This window comes from Aricia agestis, chromosome Z, assembly GCF_905147365.1.
Source record: "Aricia agestis chromosome Z, ilAriAges1.1, whole genome shotgun sequence".
Classification (NCBI taxonomy): Eukaryota; Metazoa; Arthropoda; class Insecta; order Lepidoptera; family Lycaenidae; genus Aricia; species Aricia agestis.
The window spans coordinates 19,347,102-19,365,947 of NC_056428.1; the positions used below are offsets into that span (position 1 = coordinate 19,347,102).

Here is an 18,846-nt window from a genome sequence, read left to right on the forward strand (position 1 = left end):
TGCAATCAACATTTTAATTCTAATATATGAAAACAGATGGCGCTTTAATTTTTACTTCATTATTATAACAGAACTAATCATACCTACTTTATTATATATTATTGTTTTTATTCATAACTAGCTGTTGCCCGCGACTTCGTCCGCGTGGACTTTAGTTTATAGCGCGCGGTGTCAACAAAATTTGTGTCAAATTTAAAAACTTTTTAAAACCCTGGTAAGTGGTACCCCTCTTAGGGCCGCGCTACACCGGAATGGCAGCGCTGAAAGTGCTCGCCTCGCCGCTGCCATTCCGGTGTAGCGCGGCCCTTAATTAATCAAAATACCCAAAAACAGCTGTGCAGTATGCACATAATCTGTACTAATATTATGAATGCGAAAGTATCTCTGTCTGTCTGTCTGTCTGTCAGTCTCGCTTTCACGCCAAACGCCAAAACTACCGAACCGATTGTAATGAAATTTTGTATACTGATAGTCTAAAGCCTGAGAAAGGACATAGGCTACTTTTTTACTGGAAAAAAGGGTTGTAAGGGTCGTAAATTTGTTCAAAAAATTCATAATAGATGGCGCCGTGCGTCTTCTACATCGCGCTGACGCTTGCTCAAAAATCTTTCTATAAGAGGTGGTATCATCTTACATTTAAGTCTCGATTTTTTTCGATTGTTATATCTATTCTACGGTATTAAATAACTCAGTACTTTATCTGTGCAGGCAGTGACGTAACCTTAAGACCAAATTTCACCAACGACTGTTAAAGTTAATGCTCGAATTAGTATCACGTTAGCTGTTTTGTTTTTCATATGAATGAAAGAGAAGACAGGATATTTTAACAAGCTGTTAACACTAACAGACGTTGGTGAAATTGGGGCTAAACCTATCAATGATAAATAGTTTATGGGTAAAGTTGTGTAATTGGGGGGCTAAATAAGCTTTAAAATTTGGCATAATATATAAAGTTTAACATACAAAAATGAAGTACTTATTGTTTGCACACTGCACAGCTGTATTGATTTAAGGGGTACCAGGGTTTTTTTATAAAAGCTTTTGACACCAATTTTGTTGACATCGCGCGCTATAAACTGAAGTCCACGCGGACGAAGTCGCGGGCAACAGCTAGTTTGGTATAAATCTCTCCGGATACATTTAATCCCAGAAAAAAACCTCGATTTTTTTTTTGATTACGATTCCCACGCGATAAACGAATTTTGGGTGTCATCTACTAAATAATATACAGTAGTCACTAGACTATACGAACGAATCGCCCGCACGCACACAATATAAGCGTCATTTCAGATAACCAAGTAGCGAAACAAGGAAACATCTACTTAAATCAGCTGTGAATTGTGATTCATAAGATTATATTTGCATAGTAATTAAGTAATCGATTATACACCATTGTAACAGATTACAACCTTGCTTTCTTTGTTACAATATTGACAATAGCTACGTCACAATTATGACGTACCACTACACGTGGTAAAAAGATATTATTATATTAGTCTTAACTAATATATATTTAGTATGTCTCAGCAAAACAAAGTTGTTTAACCCTCGGTTGGTCTCGTGGGGTCTTTAAAAGCCCGGATTTTTTTTTCTCGTTTTCGCAAAGTCCGGGCTTTTAAATTAATCGTAACAACTCCGCTCTTTAGGTAGCTTCCTAAAAGGAATTATATTTCGATATAATTGCCACTTATCTAAGCTCGCGTGCATCTATTGTGTGTGTGTTTTTTTTTTATTATTAAAATTGGGGCCGTCTATGTACTGTTCGTCCATATCCTTACGTCTAGTCCATCACGCCATGGCCACTTTTTTTTATATATGTATATATATACAGTGTGTAACAAAAATAAGTGATAATACTTTAGGGCGTGTACGTGTTCCTTGTAGAGAGTTCACTGTTAAAGTAGCAGCTCTGAAAGACGAAAATTTTTTTTCACTTTTGTATGGGCAATGGCTCGAGCGTCACGAGTTTCCCCATACAAAAGTGAAAAAATTTTTGGTATTTCAGCGCTGCTACTTTCACAGTGAACTCTCTACAAGGAACACGTACACACCCTAAAGTATTATCACTTATTTTTGTTACACCCTGTATATATATATATATATATATATATATATATATATATATATATATATATATATATATATATATATATATATATATATATACTTAATATAATAGACTATAATACATACATATAATAAATAAATATATATTTATTAATAAGTTTAATGTTTTGAACGGTGAGGTCCCAGTCGGTGTGGCGGCCAGTAGATCCGACATTTTACGATTTCCTTAGATTTTATGCTGCTCCACCCTTTGCCTTTAGATGTTGTGCATTGACTTGGTGGAGAGGGGTCACTCAAGCTGGGTGGAGTTTCTAGGGTGTTAAAGAGATATCGTTCTGTGTCGAATCTACCAGCTGCCGGCTTAGGACTTTATCGTTCCTGTCTTTTATAGCCATTTTTATGTTATAATCTTTTATGTGTTCGGTTGACACCTCCGTGGCTCTTTTTATGAAGCTTGCCACAGCGTCTCTATCAGTGTCAGTGTAATAGACACAGGTGTTAGTGTGCCGGGATATAGCTGCAACTGCATGAGGAACGCTGTCATGGATTGCAGATCTATTGTGTTACAGATGTGTTTATTCACGCTGGGGTCTTTAAAGACCCCAGAACCGCGTAATTAAATTTGATTTGATATTTTCATACAGTGTTCACACCGAAATGGATTTCTTTTGTGATTTTCATGGTATTTTAATAATAAATCAATTAAAATCTTCGTGTGTTGGTTCTAATTGTTTTATATCGCTTAAAAGAAATTTTAGACGCACTTTTCCAGAAATGCATATTTTGCTACGTAGACCAAAATTATGATAATGATGATATTTATTTCAAAATCTTCAATTAGTTACAATCTAAATTCGTCTCTGAGAACGGCAGATAGAGTATAAGTCCTAGAATATTCTGGAATGTTATATTCTGGTTCCAGTCGAGTTGGGTTACGATTCGGTTATATAAACATAACGGTGCTCACACCTCGCTACACATCGATTGACTGAAAACGATAGCGAATAAGATCGCTAATGCCGGGTTTGAGAGGGTTTTGATGGTTTATCTATTAAACAATGTTGTCGATTGGTTCGAGAATCGAGGGTAGCCAATAAAAAGTGCTAGTGAGTAGACGAACTACTGTCACAAATCTCAAAAAACGGAGCTTTAAACTAAATCGAAACCAAGTTTTGTAATAAACACGGCTCAACCTATTTTAATGAAATTTTGTACGTACATTCGTTAGGCCTGAGAATAGGTTTTTATTTTTTATCTACTTTTTATATTGATATGTACCTAGTATAAATAATTATAAATATGGAAAAACGTTTGCCGGGACAGCTAGTAGTTATAAAATACTTATAACATGGTAATACTCACAGAAATTAGTAAGTTATTTGTTCTAACTAAATGCAAAGCAAAAATTGACACGATCGATTCCTTAGCAACGTACGCGCGTCGCCGTTCTATCTTGATTTATTTCTGTGGTAATACTAGTCCCTAGTATCAACTGCTTCGATCTATTAATAGGTATATTCTAAGTCATAAGCGACCCTACGACTAGTTTCAACTTCCAGCTTAATATCATGCTTCAAAGTTTTCTCTAAGAATTATATTGTTAGTTCATTTATTTCCTTCACATAGCCCTATCAAAATATCTGTAGACTTCCTGCTGACGTCATAAAATGTCTACAGACGATGCACTTATTGAGCACTTAATATCCATTGTTCAGTTGGACTTTCCAAACGATACAAAACCATTAGCCCTTTGCTGATTGAACTGACGAGCTGCGCCGGCGCACGTCAGTTAGCATCGGTTCAGACCAGACTGCGCCAGCTATTTAATTGCTGGAATTAACCACGCGAACGATTTACACACGCTTCATAATCCACAATAATATAACTGAGAAAGTATATCTGTTTGTTTAGGAACCAGATATTGTCTTCATGCAAACCGCTGCTTGGTGAATTTCGTTATGATTCCGGAAAAGGAAAATATCGTTTTGACATGTCGATTTGGTACCATTTAAGAGAGTTTCTCAAACTTTCGGCTCCACGAACCCCTGTTAAAATTATCAGATGACAGCGAACCCCTTACTAACTAATAAAATTCCCCAAAGAAAACAAAGTGCCAAAAGAGAGCCCCCGTGCCTGCCAGTTATCAAGCCACCATTGCGTAAATCTTAATGCGAACCCCCTGCCGTCGAATGGCGAACCCATTTCGCGTACCCCTCTTTGAGAAACACTGATTTAAGCAATTGGTTATCCTGAGAAAAATCGTACTAATAACAACGCTTTAACGTATATAAAAAATAAAAATATTTTACGGTGATGAAATCTGAATAATTAGACAACAGATTAAATGGCGGCTACACTTAAGTTTAGAGTAGGTACTGTTTTTTTTTTCTGACCCTACCACCTTCGTCGTGGGTATCGCAGACACAATAGATTTTCAATAAGGTTTGAAGTGACCATATGTGTGAAAATATGGAATGTAAGTATTATTTTTTCCACGACTATATTAAATAAAATAATATAAGTATATCACAATTATACTAGACATGCAAGGATCAGAGTTGACACATAGTAATTATAACCATAAAACAGTTATTATAACGCAATTATTTTTATTAATCGTTTCTAACGTCTTCTAAGTACATTGTGTATGCTATCAGCTGTTGTTATCTACTAAGATGGCCTCTGGAAGATATTGCAATAGAGTTACGAATTTTTATTATTCTTACACTAATACAAGGATGTTTAATAATAATAATAATAAAAAAAATCTTTATTGAAAACCAAATTATTTTTCTATATTCTAATAGCCCGCCAAACTGCACAGCAGTTAGTCGGTAATAAATACACTGTTTTATAGTTTATGTACCTTACACATATCACATATCACAATGTGTCCCGACACCCGATTGACATAGACATCCAATTTGTCGATAAAATATAGGTACCATACATCCATAAAATGTTATGGCTCGGACACTGGTGTCGAGACTCATTGTATATTGCTTTGGCGAATTTAAACTGTTCGTCGAATTTGAGTTTAAGATCAGCTTTTACATGTTTTTATGTTCAATTTAATCGTATGGTTATTTCGTCTGATAGGTATATAAATAAATAATTAAGGAAATATTCCTTGACTGACAAGGACAACGTAATTAAACTTTTTAATCGGGACTTAACGCGACTTATTTAAGTAGTAATGCTACTACGAGTACATACTTTTTCTCGACGTTTCGGCCGTGTTGCAACGGCCGTGGTCACGAGGGGACTGCAGGAGCGCGACGTCTTCGTTTGCACCGGGCGGTCGGTTCTACGACTATTCTACTAGTAGACTAGTCGTAGAACCGACCGCCCGGTGCGAAACGTCGAGAAAAAGTATGTACTCGTAGTAGCATTACTACTTAAATAAGTCGCGTTAAGTCCCGATTAAAAAGTTTAATTATAATGCAACGCGAAAGTTTAAAATGTTATCTTAAGGACAACGTAGATAACATGACATCTATAATTCTGTGTACCCAATTTGTTTATATCACACAATGTGTGGATAATAATAATATTATTATCCACACATTATACGTGGGAGAGCCATGCTTCGGCACGAATGGGCAGGCTCGACCGGAGAAATACCACGTTCTCACAGAAAACCGGCGTGAAGCAGCGCTTGCGCTGTGTTTCGCCGAGTGAGTGAGTTTACCGGAGGCCCAATCCCCTACCCTAATCCCTTCCCTACCCTCAGCTATTCCCTTCCCTTCCCATCCCTACCCTCCCCTATTACCCTATTCCCTCTTAAAAGGCCGGCAACGCACCTGCAGCTCTTCTGATGCTTCGAGTGTCCATGGGCGACGGAAGTTGCTTTCCATCAGGTGACCCGTTTGCTCGTTTGCCCCCTTATTTCAATAAAAAAAAATTCATTAGTGAGACAGTTGCAATTTTTCTTTTACAATCTGCAATCCACTTTCAAAAGGATTATGTGACAGTGTCTATAGTGCGGGCATTGTTCTTCGGCCTTGGCCATCAATACGCCATCACATAATAAGCCCGCGCTTCCTGCCCATAAATTGAAATTTGTTCCATTGTGAACACCTAACGACGGCTTTAATCGCCCCCCCCAGCACTTTATTACGGCCATATTCGCATTGTTAGGTTTCAGCAAGTCATATTTGTCTTGCCATTCTCTGTAATGCAATTGCTTTGATTATTATTAAATGGTGTATCTATATTGTAAGTCCAGAGTATATCTACTCTAGGGAAGCCCTCGAAAGGTAATGTACACTGTAGCTGTATTTTAGAAGTCAGGGTAGATCTTAAATTCTGTAGTAGGCTGGGCTAGTCCAGCTCCTTTCATAAATACGCAAACGGCTTTCAATAAATGTGCCAGTTCTTACAACTGCCATGATAACATCTTAATAGCGAGAACTTTCTGAGATGATGACAAGATAAAAGTAGAAAAACTGTTTTCGAAAACAATAGACTGTAGTAAAATGTCATTTACTGCAAACAATCCGATGCAAATCTAGCGCACAGATTCATTATTCATGCCGTGCTGTTAATCGGCGAAATTAGGTAATTACAAATATTCAGGGCTGCCAAGTAAAAGTTTTTTTATACAGCGCTGTCAACCATAGGCCTGCAGGTATCTAACTACCTAACTACCATTGAAAACGCCTGGAAGAGCTACTGGTCCATGAAGTCGCTGATGAAGGGAAATTTACCGATCACCCTGAAGCGCAGACTCGTCGACATGTGCAACCTACGGTGCACAAACTTTGTCATTGACCGATTTACAGAAGTCCCAACTCGGGGTTTGGCAAAGAGGAATAAGAAAAAAATAAGGAACACCACACTGCGCTCTAAAGCAGGTATCAAGGATGTAGGTGTCAAGCCTGCCAAGTCACTTTTAGGCCGTAGGTATGCATTCCGAGCGCTGGGCAAGGATCTCAACAGAGTGGGCACCCGAAGACGGACGCCGCCGCCGAGGCCGGCCTATACAGGATGGCGTGATGAGCTGGAGGCATACCAGCCAGTGGTGGCGCAGGAGAGAGACAGGGGGAGGCATTTGCCCAGCAGTGGGACAGTTTAGGCTTATAATAATAAATCTATAACCCTAACTTCAAAATTAGTTGTACACGTCTACAAATTAGTTTTGTCAACCCTGTAAAAATTAATGAACAGATTGATCAGCCTTCTTGTTTAATTCGACCTCGGGATGCAGCGCTGCATTTACAATATAGCTGAGCTCAGTCATGGTCGCATCATAATTATTATATTAACACTTTGACAACTTTAAAAATAAACGAGTATAATATTCTAAAGTGGCACGGGCCTTTTATTATTATTAATCAAAAAATTTACCAATTTGGTGAAAAAATTAATGCTGAGGCGAATGCCCAAAAATGTGTGGACTAAAAACCGTAATCGATTAAAAACCATCTATATATGTGGCATAGTAGTCTACTTATACTGTATCCCAAACACAGATTACTACTTGCGTTGGTATGAGTAGTAGTAAATAATAACATAAACTTAGTTATAATTTCTCCTTGCCAAAATCCATTTTCAGTTTAAAAAGTACTTGAAGAATATATTTGAGGGGCTAGTTACCGTATGACGTCACAATAAAGGCGCGTGCACACTTGTCGCGCGAACCGGATTCCGTATGTCACGGCCACGATCTCGTGAGGTTGACAAGAATACGGATAAGTGGAGAAGCGTGTGAATTTATTATCTTTAGATCTTCAGTCAGCAGTAGTATTGCCTTGGCGAAGAAAGAATAGGGTTAGAACCCTGTGCCGATTTTAACTATTATTATTAATTATTATCAAAGTCCAGCGGAAGGGATGATGTAAACTAAACTGACTTTGTATCTCCATCAAACGTGTTATCTTTCTTGTCTACAATCGAGTGATAATAAATAATTAATATTAGAAGCATAATATATTAGGCATTTTTCGTAATAAATGCAATGTATATTATGTCCTTGGCGTGCATATACCATATACCCTGGGAATAAGCACACACATTCGCGCCGAAGCTCGTAAATCCGGGAAAATAATATCACGTCCCACGTGTACCACCTCGTTTACAAGCTGGTTATCATAGTGCAGCCAACCTGACCGACATGACAACTGATAGCTTAACGACAACTTAATGGAGCAATAGGCGCCCAGACAGATTGTTTATATGTAAATTCTCGAAAAGTAATAATAGCATTAGATAGATTATAGTTATATTTAGTTTTTAGCCCAATAAAATAAGAAACGTAAATAAAACGTAAAGCGGCAAATTAGTATTCTGATACGTAATATATTACGTCAAACAACGCGTTTGACGTTAGTTTGACATTTTATGGGAATTTTGATTTGTAGTTTTGTGGGAACCGAGTGGTTCGAACAAGGGACGAAGTTTCATTAATTTAAACAACAGAAGGAATAGCTTCACAGATATTTTGTTTGTGTGTCTCCCGCTTTGCTTTGCGAGGGAAATTGAAATTCTTCCCACTCCTAATTTCCTTCTGACTTATTCCGGTCCTCAAACATTTTTAGCCCTTTTCCCTGCGATCATAATATTAAAAAATTTTCAAGATTGGTTGCCACTTTCTTTGCTAGCTTTAAATAGGAGATTCAGTGGTAGAAATTTTTTGTTAGGTATCATGTCGTCCAGAGAGTGATGATCACTCAACGGTTCCCACAGCTAATCAAGATGATCCGATTCCACGTAGACCCATTAGTTCCAATAAAGAGACGCACGCGATCCCCTTACTATTAATAGTTCGCTACTTGTAGAGATTTTATCTCTATGATGAATGAACGCCTCCATGGTCCAGTGGATTAGAGACAGAGGTTGTGGGTTCGGTTGTTGAAAATTTTGTTTTCAAGGTTATATCGGAATATGCATGTTATATCGGCATATGCAGGTCGAGGGCTTGATTGTTGAAAAATGTTGTTTCCAATTTTGTAAGTGTTAGTACGTTTCGAGTGTTAGCTATTTAGGACAATGCAGACTGATCACCTGATTGTCGAAAAATGTATGGTCCCGCGCTGCATCTCGCGCCAGCCGTGTACAATATTCTCCAATCCAAGAACATGCATAAATTCTGTAACGTCAATCATGTTGCGTAATAAAGCCTTTAATTAGACCCATCACAATGGAAGAACTGATATCTGTCACCTGCACAGATGTTACGTAAGGCTCTATTGGGCACTATTAGCTGTGACGTCCAGATCTGACCTTCTGATGATGACGGGGTGCCGCAGGAAGTACGGTGATACCGTGGGAAAACAACACAATTCGCCATTTTCGGAACCGATCCATCTAATTTTGCAATTGTCACGCAAAAAACACGAAGAAGGCTGTATCTGAAAACTTTGCACCTGTTTGATAATTTGGTTGATACAAATCAAATTTATATTGCTAATTAATTTTAGTTTGTTTTTCGTATTAGGAAATTAATATTATTGCTACTAAAAAGCTATAGACAGACAAGACGATGGTAAGAATGCTTACCAAACATTTCTAGACAATAAATTCTTAAAAAATTCCGAGGAAACAACGATGATTGATATTGTATCCTCGTACTTTAATGAGTCACGATGTTATTTTTAATAATAATTTAAAAATAAAGAAGCGAACGATATCAATCAAAGTCTTGCAGAATGCACGTTCGGGGCAAAGGCGCCACACACCGTCAGGTTTATCTATTTGGACGTGTCTTTTACACTGTATTTCTATGATATTATGTTTGTGCAATAACCACTTTGCTATGTAGTTTACGCAACTCTTGATAGAAGTTATGCGATAAATCCTACGAATAATAAAAACTAAGGAAAAGTAACTCCGTCAAAAAACATGCTCCACAATACTTCTCAAAAAAGTGTACCTTAGGTACACATTTCAATACATTTGCAATATTTAGGTGACCTTGAGCGGTACTAGGCTGACGTTACATGACAGATCAAAAGGAACCAAATTTAAAACGGTAATAGTATGGGAGTTACGATTCCTTAGTTTTTATTATTCGTAGGATAAATCACAAATATCAAAGTCGACGTTAGGAGCAGGTACGACGTTTTACATGTGACGCGGTGTATTCACGGCTTATTACACCTATTTGCTAAAAGCAACAACCGTAAAGACGTATCTCAAATTTTGGCTATACTATTTTATTAGGTTTAGTAAACTTGCATGCGCTTAAAAGGCCGGCAACACACCTGCAGCTCTTCTGATGTTGCGAGTGTCCATGGGCGACGGTAGTTGCTTTCCATCAGGTGACCCGTTTGCTCGTTTGCCCCCTTATTTCATTAAAAAAATGGATGTTATAAAAACTGCAGAGAAACAGCAATATAGCAGTAGAATGCACTAAAAGGATGTTTTTTCTTGGCAGCGTCGAGCTAGCGTAACTAAAAATAAAATTCGGCATAGACCAGCGATGCTAACATAGCTTAGGAGTACACGCTAAACAATAAATATACTAGTTTAGTACATTTTAACTCCCAAGGCGTCAGCATACAGGTCAAATCGGAGGTAAGCTTATTCTGATAACTGATAACAATAACAACAATAGCTCGTTGTAACACTATGGCTCGATGGTTACAACCTGCGCCGAATATAATATATCACTGCCTAAATAATTGTACTCCAACTTTATTTTGCACCCTTAATTTATTAGCACTGAAATAAGTATAACTCGCAGCAACTGTCTATTTTTATAATAATCTTAAAAATATGCCCTTTTTTAAGGAGTATCTAGATCTAAAATTTAAAAAAATAAGCCTGAAGAGGCAACAAGACATTACGCACTTTCGCATTTGTAATACCTACTAGCAAGGGCTATTCAATGTTAACGTTTTGTGCAATATTTAATTCATGGCGCCAAAATATAGATCGTCGTTTTAATGTATCCAAGTACTTCTTTGGTATCCTTTATTTGGTACGCTTAAGTCTAAGCAGCTTTCGTTACATTTAAGCTTGAAAGTTTTCAGTGGATTCGTCTTAGTTATAACTTCTATGTGAGTCTTGATGCAGCATGGCAGTATTTTTCGAGTATACTTTTTCGGTTTCATCAAGTTCTTCATCATCTCGATTATATATAACTCAAAGGAAGTCAGATGGGAGTTGATAGTGTTAATTTATATGTTGTAAATACGCGCATTAGCATACAATGCGCGGCACTATGGCTTCGCAGCAATTTAGTTAACTACGGCAGATGCTATCGAGGTGCTAGTATTAGGTTCGAGCTATATCCTGGAGGCTTTATCGGGAAAAACCTAATATCTGGATACTCAAGCTGTCTCGTGCTGTTTGATGCCCTTAGTAATGCGCACCCGGGACATAATATCAAGAAATATTAGGCATAATATGTACCTATATAAGAAACCGGCCTTATCTAACCTTAGGTGAGATTTCTAATATAATACTTTTCAGTAGCTATCTAAGTATTAAATATTGTTGCATTTTATAATAGTTTAGGACAAAAAAATTTGAAAATTTACAAATTTACACGCGATCTAAAATTATGAGTAGGTTATAAAAACCTCTTACTTTTTACCATTTTCAGATAATATTTGCATTTTTTTGGTAACCGGCATCCGTACAGCATATTTGACGCCGGATTTCAACGTCATTGTGGTACCCGTTCGTGTACTCTCCCACGGTAGTTGTAATTACGAATCGGAATTAAAACTTAAATTATACCAGTACGAAATTCCGTAAGAGTTAATTTGGATTCGCTGCGGAACCACTTTGCGGCCTTGCCTTAAATGGCGATCAATGAAAAACTGAGTGCATGAATAAACTTATTTATAAACAAATAATTTGCCCACGACTACGTGTTACATCCAACAAAAAATCTCGCGAGAACTGTAAATTTTCAAAGTCTTGGTGCACAAATTTTCATTTTTCTTATCACAAATTTTTCTTTTCACTATTTAGGGGTATGCTTGGTACATAAGGGTCACTGCGGAAGAATTAAAAACTGAATTAAACCAACTCAGTTAAGATAATGCTTAGCTTAAACTGTAACCAAACCCACAAATAGAAGTTTTAATTAGGATGCCATATTGAGATAACGATAAGACAAAATGTTGTGGACTGATTGTTTTCAGATGCGTCAATATCAATTCTCTCCATAATTAGTGGTGGCCTTTTATCAGCGCATGACGTATTCATTTTAACGGTCATTGGCCCACCACATGTTCTTACTTCCACTGCAACTATCCAAAATTGCTACCAAGATGTTAAACAGATATAGTTGTATGATCGAATGGTCTGAAAGATGACTAGGACTGAATACCAGACTCTTTTATTTTGGACCATCTCTTAAAGTAAACAAATATGGCGATTTCGAATACATGATAATAATATTCGCTCTCTTTTCCAGGGCACAAGGAGAACACGTAATGACAGCAACACACGGCGGCGGTGAAGATCACCGGCCTGACAAGGACCCAGTGTACACAATCAAGACCGGCTTCAAGAATGACGGCTTTTCGGCCGACTCCATCGACGACATCGTCAAACCACCCCCCCTCCCCACCACGGAGGAAGACAACTTCGCTTCGGGCAAGGTCAAACTCCCGCGCAACGAGAAATGGAGGATACTAAAGAACGTCGCGGCCGTCAGTGCCGCTTTCATGGTCCAGTTCACGGCGTTCCAAGGCACAGCCAACCTGCAGTCCTCGATCAACGCCGCCGACGGCCTGGGGACTGTATCGCTCAGCTCCATCTACGCGGCGCTGGTGCTGTCCTGTATTTTCGTTCCTACCTTCCTTATTAAGAGGCTAACTGTGAAATGGACGCTATGTCTGTCCATGTTGTGCTACGCTCCGTACATCGGAGCGCAGTTCTACCCCGCCTTCTACACGCTGGTTCCGGCCGGTGTGGTGGTCGGACTGGGCGCAGCACCCATGTGGACGTCCAAAGCTACTTACCTGACGCAGGCTGGTAGTGTTTACGCGAAGCTGACAGACCAAGCAGTGGACGGAATCATTGTCAGGTTCTTCGGATTCTTCTTCCTCGCCTGGCAGACTGCTGAGCTCTGGGGAAACCTCATATCTAGTTTAGGTAAGTTATTTTTGTATCCATGTGTCATCTTCTTCTCATTATTAGTTTTCCTTTAAAACGTGTTTCTTTTGTGCGTATCTATTGAGGTCACATGCGCATGCGCACATTATACAAAAGTTGGCTTTTAACAATGGAACTCGCTTGCAGAGTATTCCCAAAAAACATTTCTACTTCCCATAAAACTTGCATTTAATGGACCCTTTGTCCCACAGTATTCTCGTCGGGCGTGCACGCGGGCGGTGCGACGCACGATAACAGCAGCATGCTGAAGTGCGGTGCCAACTTCTGCATGATCGGCGGTGGCCACATGGAGAACCGCAATCTTCACCGCCCTCCCGACAGCGAGATCTATGAGATCAGCGCCATCTACCTCGCCTGCGTCCTCGTCGCCGTGCTCATGGTCGCACTGCTTGTGGATCCCCTATCCAGGTGTGTATGAATACGATAGTACAATACCCCTCAATTACTCCTGGAGCGTATATCTGTGATGATCATAAATCCTCTGGCAACATCTGGTAGACTACTATAGAATTTTGAGATTTTGTCATCACGCTTATAATATTATGTCTTACACGTCATAATGCTCTCCTTAAAGTTTACCTTTTCTTTTCTCACAAATTGTTATCAAAGAGAGGTTTTTTAAAATGCTTGCAATTAATACAGTTGGCATGTTAACTTTGGTAATAATAGGGTAATCTTGAATTTAGGGATGATTATATTGCTTACATCATTTCATGTAGGTACGGTGAAAAACAACGTAAGGCAGACCCTTCAAAAGAAGTGACAGGCATCCAACTCCTGTCTGCAACTGCGTATCAGCTGAAGAAGCCAAACCAGCAACTGCTTATCCCTATCACGCTATGGATAGGCATGGAACAGGCTTTTATCGGAGCTGACTATACTCAGGTAAGACCTAAATGTCATACACGTTTGTCCTTTTGTCAAAATTTTTTGTTCATTATGCGGCCCATTAAATTTTGACGGATGGGTTATCTCTAGCTCATTAATCAAATGCCATTGAGGTTTTCCGTTTGCAGTTTTATTTTTAGGTGTTTATTTCTTATTTTGCCCTTGATTTTAATTAAAACGCAGCTCTTATGTGCAAGGCGCTTGAGAACATTGCAATCTTTAATATTGTCGAGTAGTACTTTCAAATGTCGAAATATTCAATAATAACATGAGAGCAACACAATGAATTGACGCCGCATAGCATCTCTGTTGGGCAAACAAGCTAGTAAACTCTAAAGATACAATAGATATAATTAGAAACAGGAGTTTCCAATTAACAAATAAAGCCATAAAAATACGCCCTAGTATTCATCAAAACTTAAAGTGCAAATGCATCGCGAAATATTATGACCGAGTAGGCCTCCCTTGGCTACAAACACTACGATACAAACCTAACAAATCATGCTCTACCGGTCAAATAGCAAAAAAGGATATGGGCGAACAGTCCATAGATGGCCCCAAATTGCATAAATAAAATAAAATAAAACCTAACAAATCCTATTTCGTCTCCAGGCTTACGTGTCGTGCGCGCTCGGTATCCGCTCCATTGGCTACGTGATGATTTGCTTCGGCGTGGTGAATGCGCTCTGTTCACTCCTCTTCGGAACAGCCATGAAGTACATCGGACGATTCCCCATACTTGTCATGGGGGCTGCCCTCCACTTCAGCCTGATAATCTGGCTGCTCATCTGGAAACCAAACCCGGAATCTCCGACTGTATTCTTCGTTATCTCCGGACTCTGGGGAGTGGGTGACGCCGTGTGGCAGACGCAGATAAATGGTAAGTTCTTCTAGATTCTTATGCTCTAGTTTAGATATTATTTGGTGTGAACGTCTGGCAAAGATGGATCTATTAAATAAGTGATTATAGAATGTCAGTTCTCTTAAAGTTACTTTTTACTTCCTTTCATAAGACGGATACCCGACGAGCAAAAAACTAGCTTCCAACAAGAGTTTGAACCGCTTCTCGCCATTCTGTGGCTTGAAGAACGCCTGGTGATAATAATCATTGATAATGAAAAACCATGTTTTCTTAGAAATTATTTTGGCCAACTGCTAAAGCTCATCGTCAACTAAATAATCAATAATTTGGCGTGTGTAAAAAGTGTTGCAAAAAATTCCATTAGTTTTTTGCCGCTTGTTAACTGGGCGACCTCGCTGTTACACTCAGTGATGTGATCAATTCTGTCAAGTGCTTACAAATTAGCCGAAGTGAAAAGCTCTGAGTGACTGGATAAAACAGGATTGAGTGAATTCTTTAGGATTCCGTATCCATAGAGTAAAACGGGACATTACTTGGAATCTATGCGTGCCGTTACATCACATATTTCTGTGTCAATGTCTCGACCTCTAAAACTTCTTGTATTATGCCGATAATAACCGAAACTCTTACATAGCTCGGTTTCCAAGATTTTTGACAAGACTTCTTTATTCACAAGCACTTTGACTTTGATTTGAGTGCTAACTTCAATACCAATAAACAACTCTATTAAATATATAAACTCGGAACTCCTGACAAAAATGTCAAAAACCGGACGTAAAAACTTTAAATAAACTCCGTAACGGAGTTTATAAGGCGTCGATACTAGTTTAATACAAACGCTAAACTTAAGTCTTCTATCCCAGGTATCTACGGCGTTCTCTTCCGGCGCACAAAGGAAGCGGCCTTCTCGAATTTCCGTCTCTGGGAGAGCGCTGGTTTCGTGGTAGCATATGCGTACTCCACGCACCTCTGTGCACGCATGAAGCTCTATGTCATGATGGTGGTGCTCATAGTTGGCTTCGCTGGGTACCTCATCGTTGAGCTACTGCATATGAGAAAGGTGAGTTTCAACTTATAAGTCTTTCCACGAATGAAAGGATGGATCAAGTATCCGTCCATTCTTGCTAATGTTATACGAAAGTGTGACTGTGTCTACCTATTTACAATTAAATGGCTGAACGGATTTCGACGGATACTTTGAGAGACGGGAATGGAGATAATATAGTATTGTTTCGCAAAAATGTACGATTGCGCAACAGAGTTGGGGTCGTCTCGAGAAATTAGGTATGTGGGATTTTTAATGCGGCACGGTTGCCAATGAATTTACAATATTTTCTGATGGTAACTACTTTTCCGGAGTCTTTAAAAACCAAAATTGCATATTCAATCAATTACATTTATTTTACTTCGGAGTTTCTGTAAATTATTCTTATTCCGAGTTATGTCAAAAGCAATAAGGGCCGCGCCACACCGGAATAACAGCGGCGCGGCGCGGCCTGCACTTTCAGTGTCATATGATTTTAAACTTTATCTTTATTATTGTAGTTAATGGAATATAGTGTCGCTTGAGAAATCGCGGCTGCCAGCGGCACCAGCGGCTACGGCCCGAGAGCGGCCACGGGCGGCCGCTGACTTCTCAAGCAATACTATGTATTACAATAATGAAGATAAAGTTTAAAATCATATGACACTGAAAGTGCTCGCCGCGCCGCTGCCATTCCAGTATAGCGCAGCCCTAAAGGTTCTCTCAGAAATAAAATAAATCTGAATTGTAGTCTCACGTTATAAACAAAATTCGTGTTCACAAAAACTAGAGATTTTATCACCAAGCCTCTAGCAAAAAGGACTTGGGTTTTACTTATTTTTTGTTTATTGAATGGCAAAAAACACCGTTGTATAGCTATTTTATTGAATCACAGGGCAATGCCCCTCGTAGAAGCAATAGTTCTATCATATTACAACTAGATTACATTAATTGATATCGGCAGAAATAAAATAACGGCAAATGACAATATGAGAGATTTTCGTATCTTTTGTGAACACGGAAAATAAAATATAAGTATAAGAGATTTTATGATATTCAAAATTGAACATCATTTATACACAAAAGAAAATAAACTCTAATGCGAGGCTTCATAATTTCAGCTACTCTGGAATTTCGTTAATTGCATTGATACTGTGGCAGATACTATCTTTTGATTCTATTTTCTGACGCTGCACGCTGGATCAGTACTGTATCAATATTCAATGTAAACAAGTCCACCGTCCATGTAACATGTCAACATTTTTACTTGCATTCGATAATTTCGGGATTTGTCAAAAGGAATCGACAAGTGGCATAAATTTTCAATAGGATTTCTGATTTCAAACTTCGAAAACGAATATGACGAGAGCATCTTAGCTTTTTCGTTAAGCCAGCGAGCATTCAACATCATCTACTATACAGTGTACTTTAGGAGGGTAGGCAACAGGCGGACCGCGGTCCGTATGCGGACCGCGAAAGGTCGAATCTCGGACCGCGAAATATTGTAATGTATTTTATGCCAAGTACCAATTAATACATAGATAAAGTATACGTAATATTTTTATTAATTAAAATAATATTTTTAAGCTACAAAAGACAAGTGTGTTTTTTTCTGAACCTCGTTAAAAGTTTCCCACAGTATCCGGACCTCACCTAAAATTACTTGCCGACCCCTGCTTTTGGATGTGTATGTGTTCCTTATATAAAGTTCGCTGTGATAGTAGCAGCGCTGAAATAGCTTTTTTTGTGATTTATATGGACACATTTATGATGCTGGGGCGCTTGCCCTTACAAATAATAAAAAAAATGCTCTTGCAGCGCTGCTACTTTCACAGTGAACTTTATAATAATATAAGGAACACATACACATACTAATGTATTGTCACTTGTTTTGTTACACCTTATAAATAAATGCAACTAAATAACTTTTTTGCAACTAACTACCTAACTTTCTGTTTCTTTCTAGACCCGCCGACTGAAAGCCATCGCCGAAAACCCTGTAGCGGCCGCCGAAGCCGCCAAACAACCGCCAGAAGAAGACGACGAGAAAGACGAAATCGACGACGACATAATCATCACCCACCTGTAGAGTGTCCGCTAGCACGCCATTCGCACGACGAGGAACGGAACCTCTACACCTGTAGGCTTAGCATAACAACGTAGAAACGGGAAAGAATGGACATTTCACTTTGTCTATTCTTCCGTAGAAAGAAAGCGCTTTTATGGTGACCATGGTAAGCCTGCTGGGCCATGATGGACGATCACACGCCAAGATTGCCGGCGCACGCCCGACGAGCGTACACGTTCGCTGTCCGACTCGAAAAAGTTGGAGGTTATTTCATCATGGCCTTACGTGTAGAGGTTGTATGTACACGAGAGAGAATCATTTATGTAAACAACGCTCTATCAATACTTAATTGAGAGATTTGTCATTTAACTGATGACGAATCGAAGTTTGAAATCAATAGATAGCAAGGCTCTACTGTGTTTACATTTTTCATTCTGTCTCATGAACACAAGTAGATAAAGTATACGATAACGAAGTTAGAAAATTTTGGTTGAGAATAGCTAATTCAGAGTTCCATTTTGGATATATTTGGACTGGCCCATAGCATCACAGATTGGTAAGGCTTTAAGAGCAGTGACGGATTAGTCCTTAATCAAATTAAGCAATTGCCTAGGGCATCACGTCTGAGGGGGCACCAGAAGAGTAAAGGTCCAAAGACCGATTCTAGTTGAGATAAGGATAGGGGGGCCCACAAGCATGGATTGCTTAGGGCATCAAGTAGTCTTAATCCGTCACTATTTAAGAGCACAATCAACTGGGCAAGAGGTGCTCATTGGAGCGAACAACTAAGCAGCGTTTTATTATTTGGCCATAATCCACATAGTATAGGTACTGGGTGTAACAAAACTAAGTGATAATACT

At 38.9% G+C, this 18,846-nt stretch overlaps 1 protein-coding gene across 3 annotated transcripts in view; it reads left to right on the top strand.

The window, feature by feature from the left end:
* Window positions 1-18,164, top strand: part of LOC121739277 (UNC93-like protein) — an 86,036-nt gene extending 67,872 nt beyond the window's left edge. For all 3 annotated transcript variants that reach the window (XM_042131642.1, XM_042131641.1, XM_042131644.1), the window contains 6 exons: window positions 12,440-13,122; window positions 13,335-13,551; window positions 13,863-14,028; window positions 14,644-14,911; window positions 15,757-15,953; window positions 17,884-18,164. In XM_042131642.1, coding sequence (XP_041987576.1) covers window positions 12,459-13,122; window positions 13,335-13,551; window positions 13,863-14,028; window positions 14,644-14,911; window positions 15,757-15,953; window positions 17,884-18,006 — 1,635 coding nt within the window. In that variant the 5' untranslated portion in view covers window positions 12,440-12,458 and the 3' untranslated portion in view covers window positions 18,007-18,164. The remainder of the gene's footprint in view (window positions 1-12,439; window positions 13,123-13,334; window positions 13,552-13,862; window positions 14,029-14,643; window positions 14,912-15,756; window positions 15,954-17,883) is intronic.
* The last annotated feature ends 682 nt before the right edge of the window (window positions 18,165-18,846 follow it).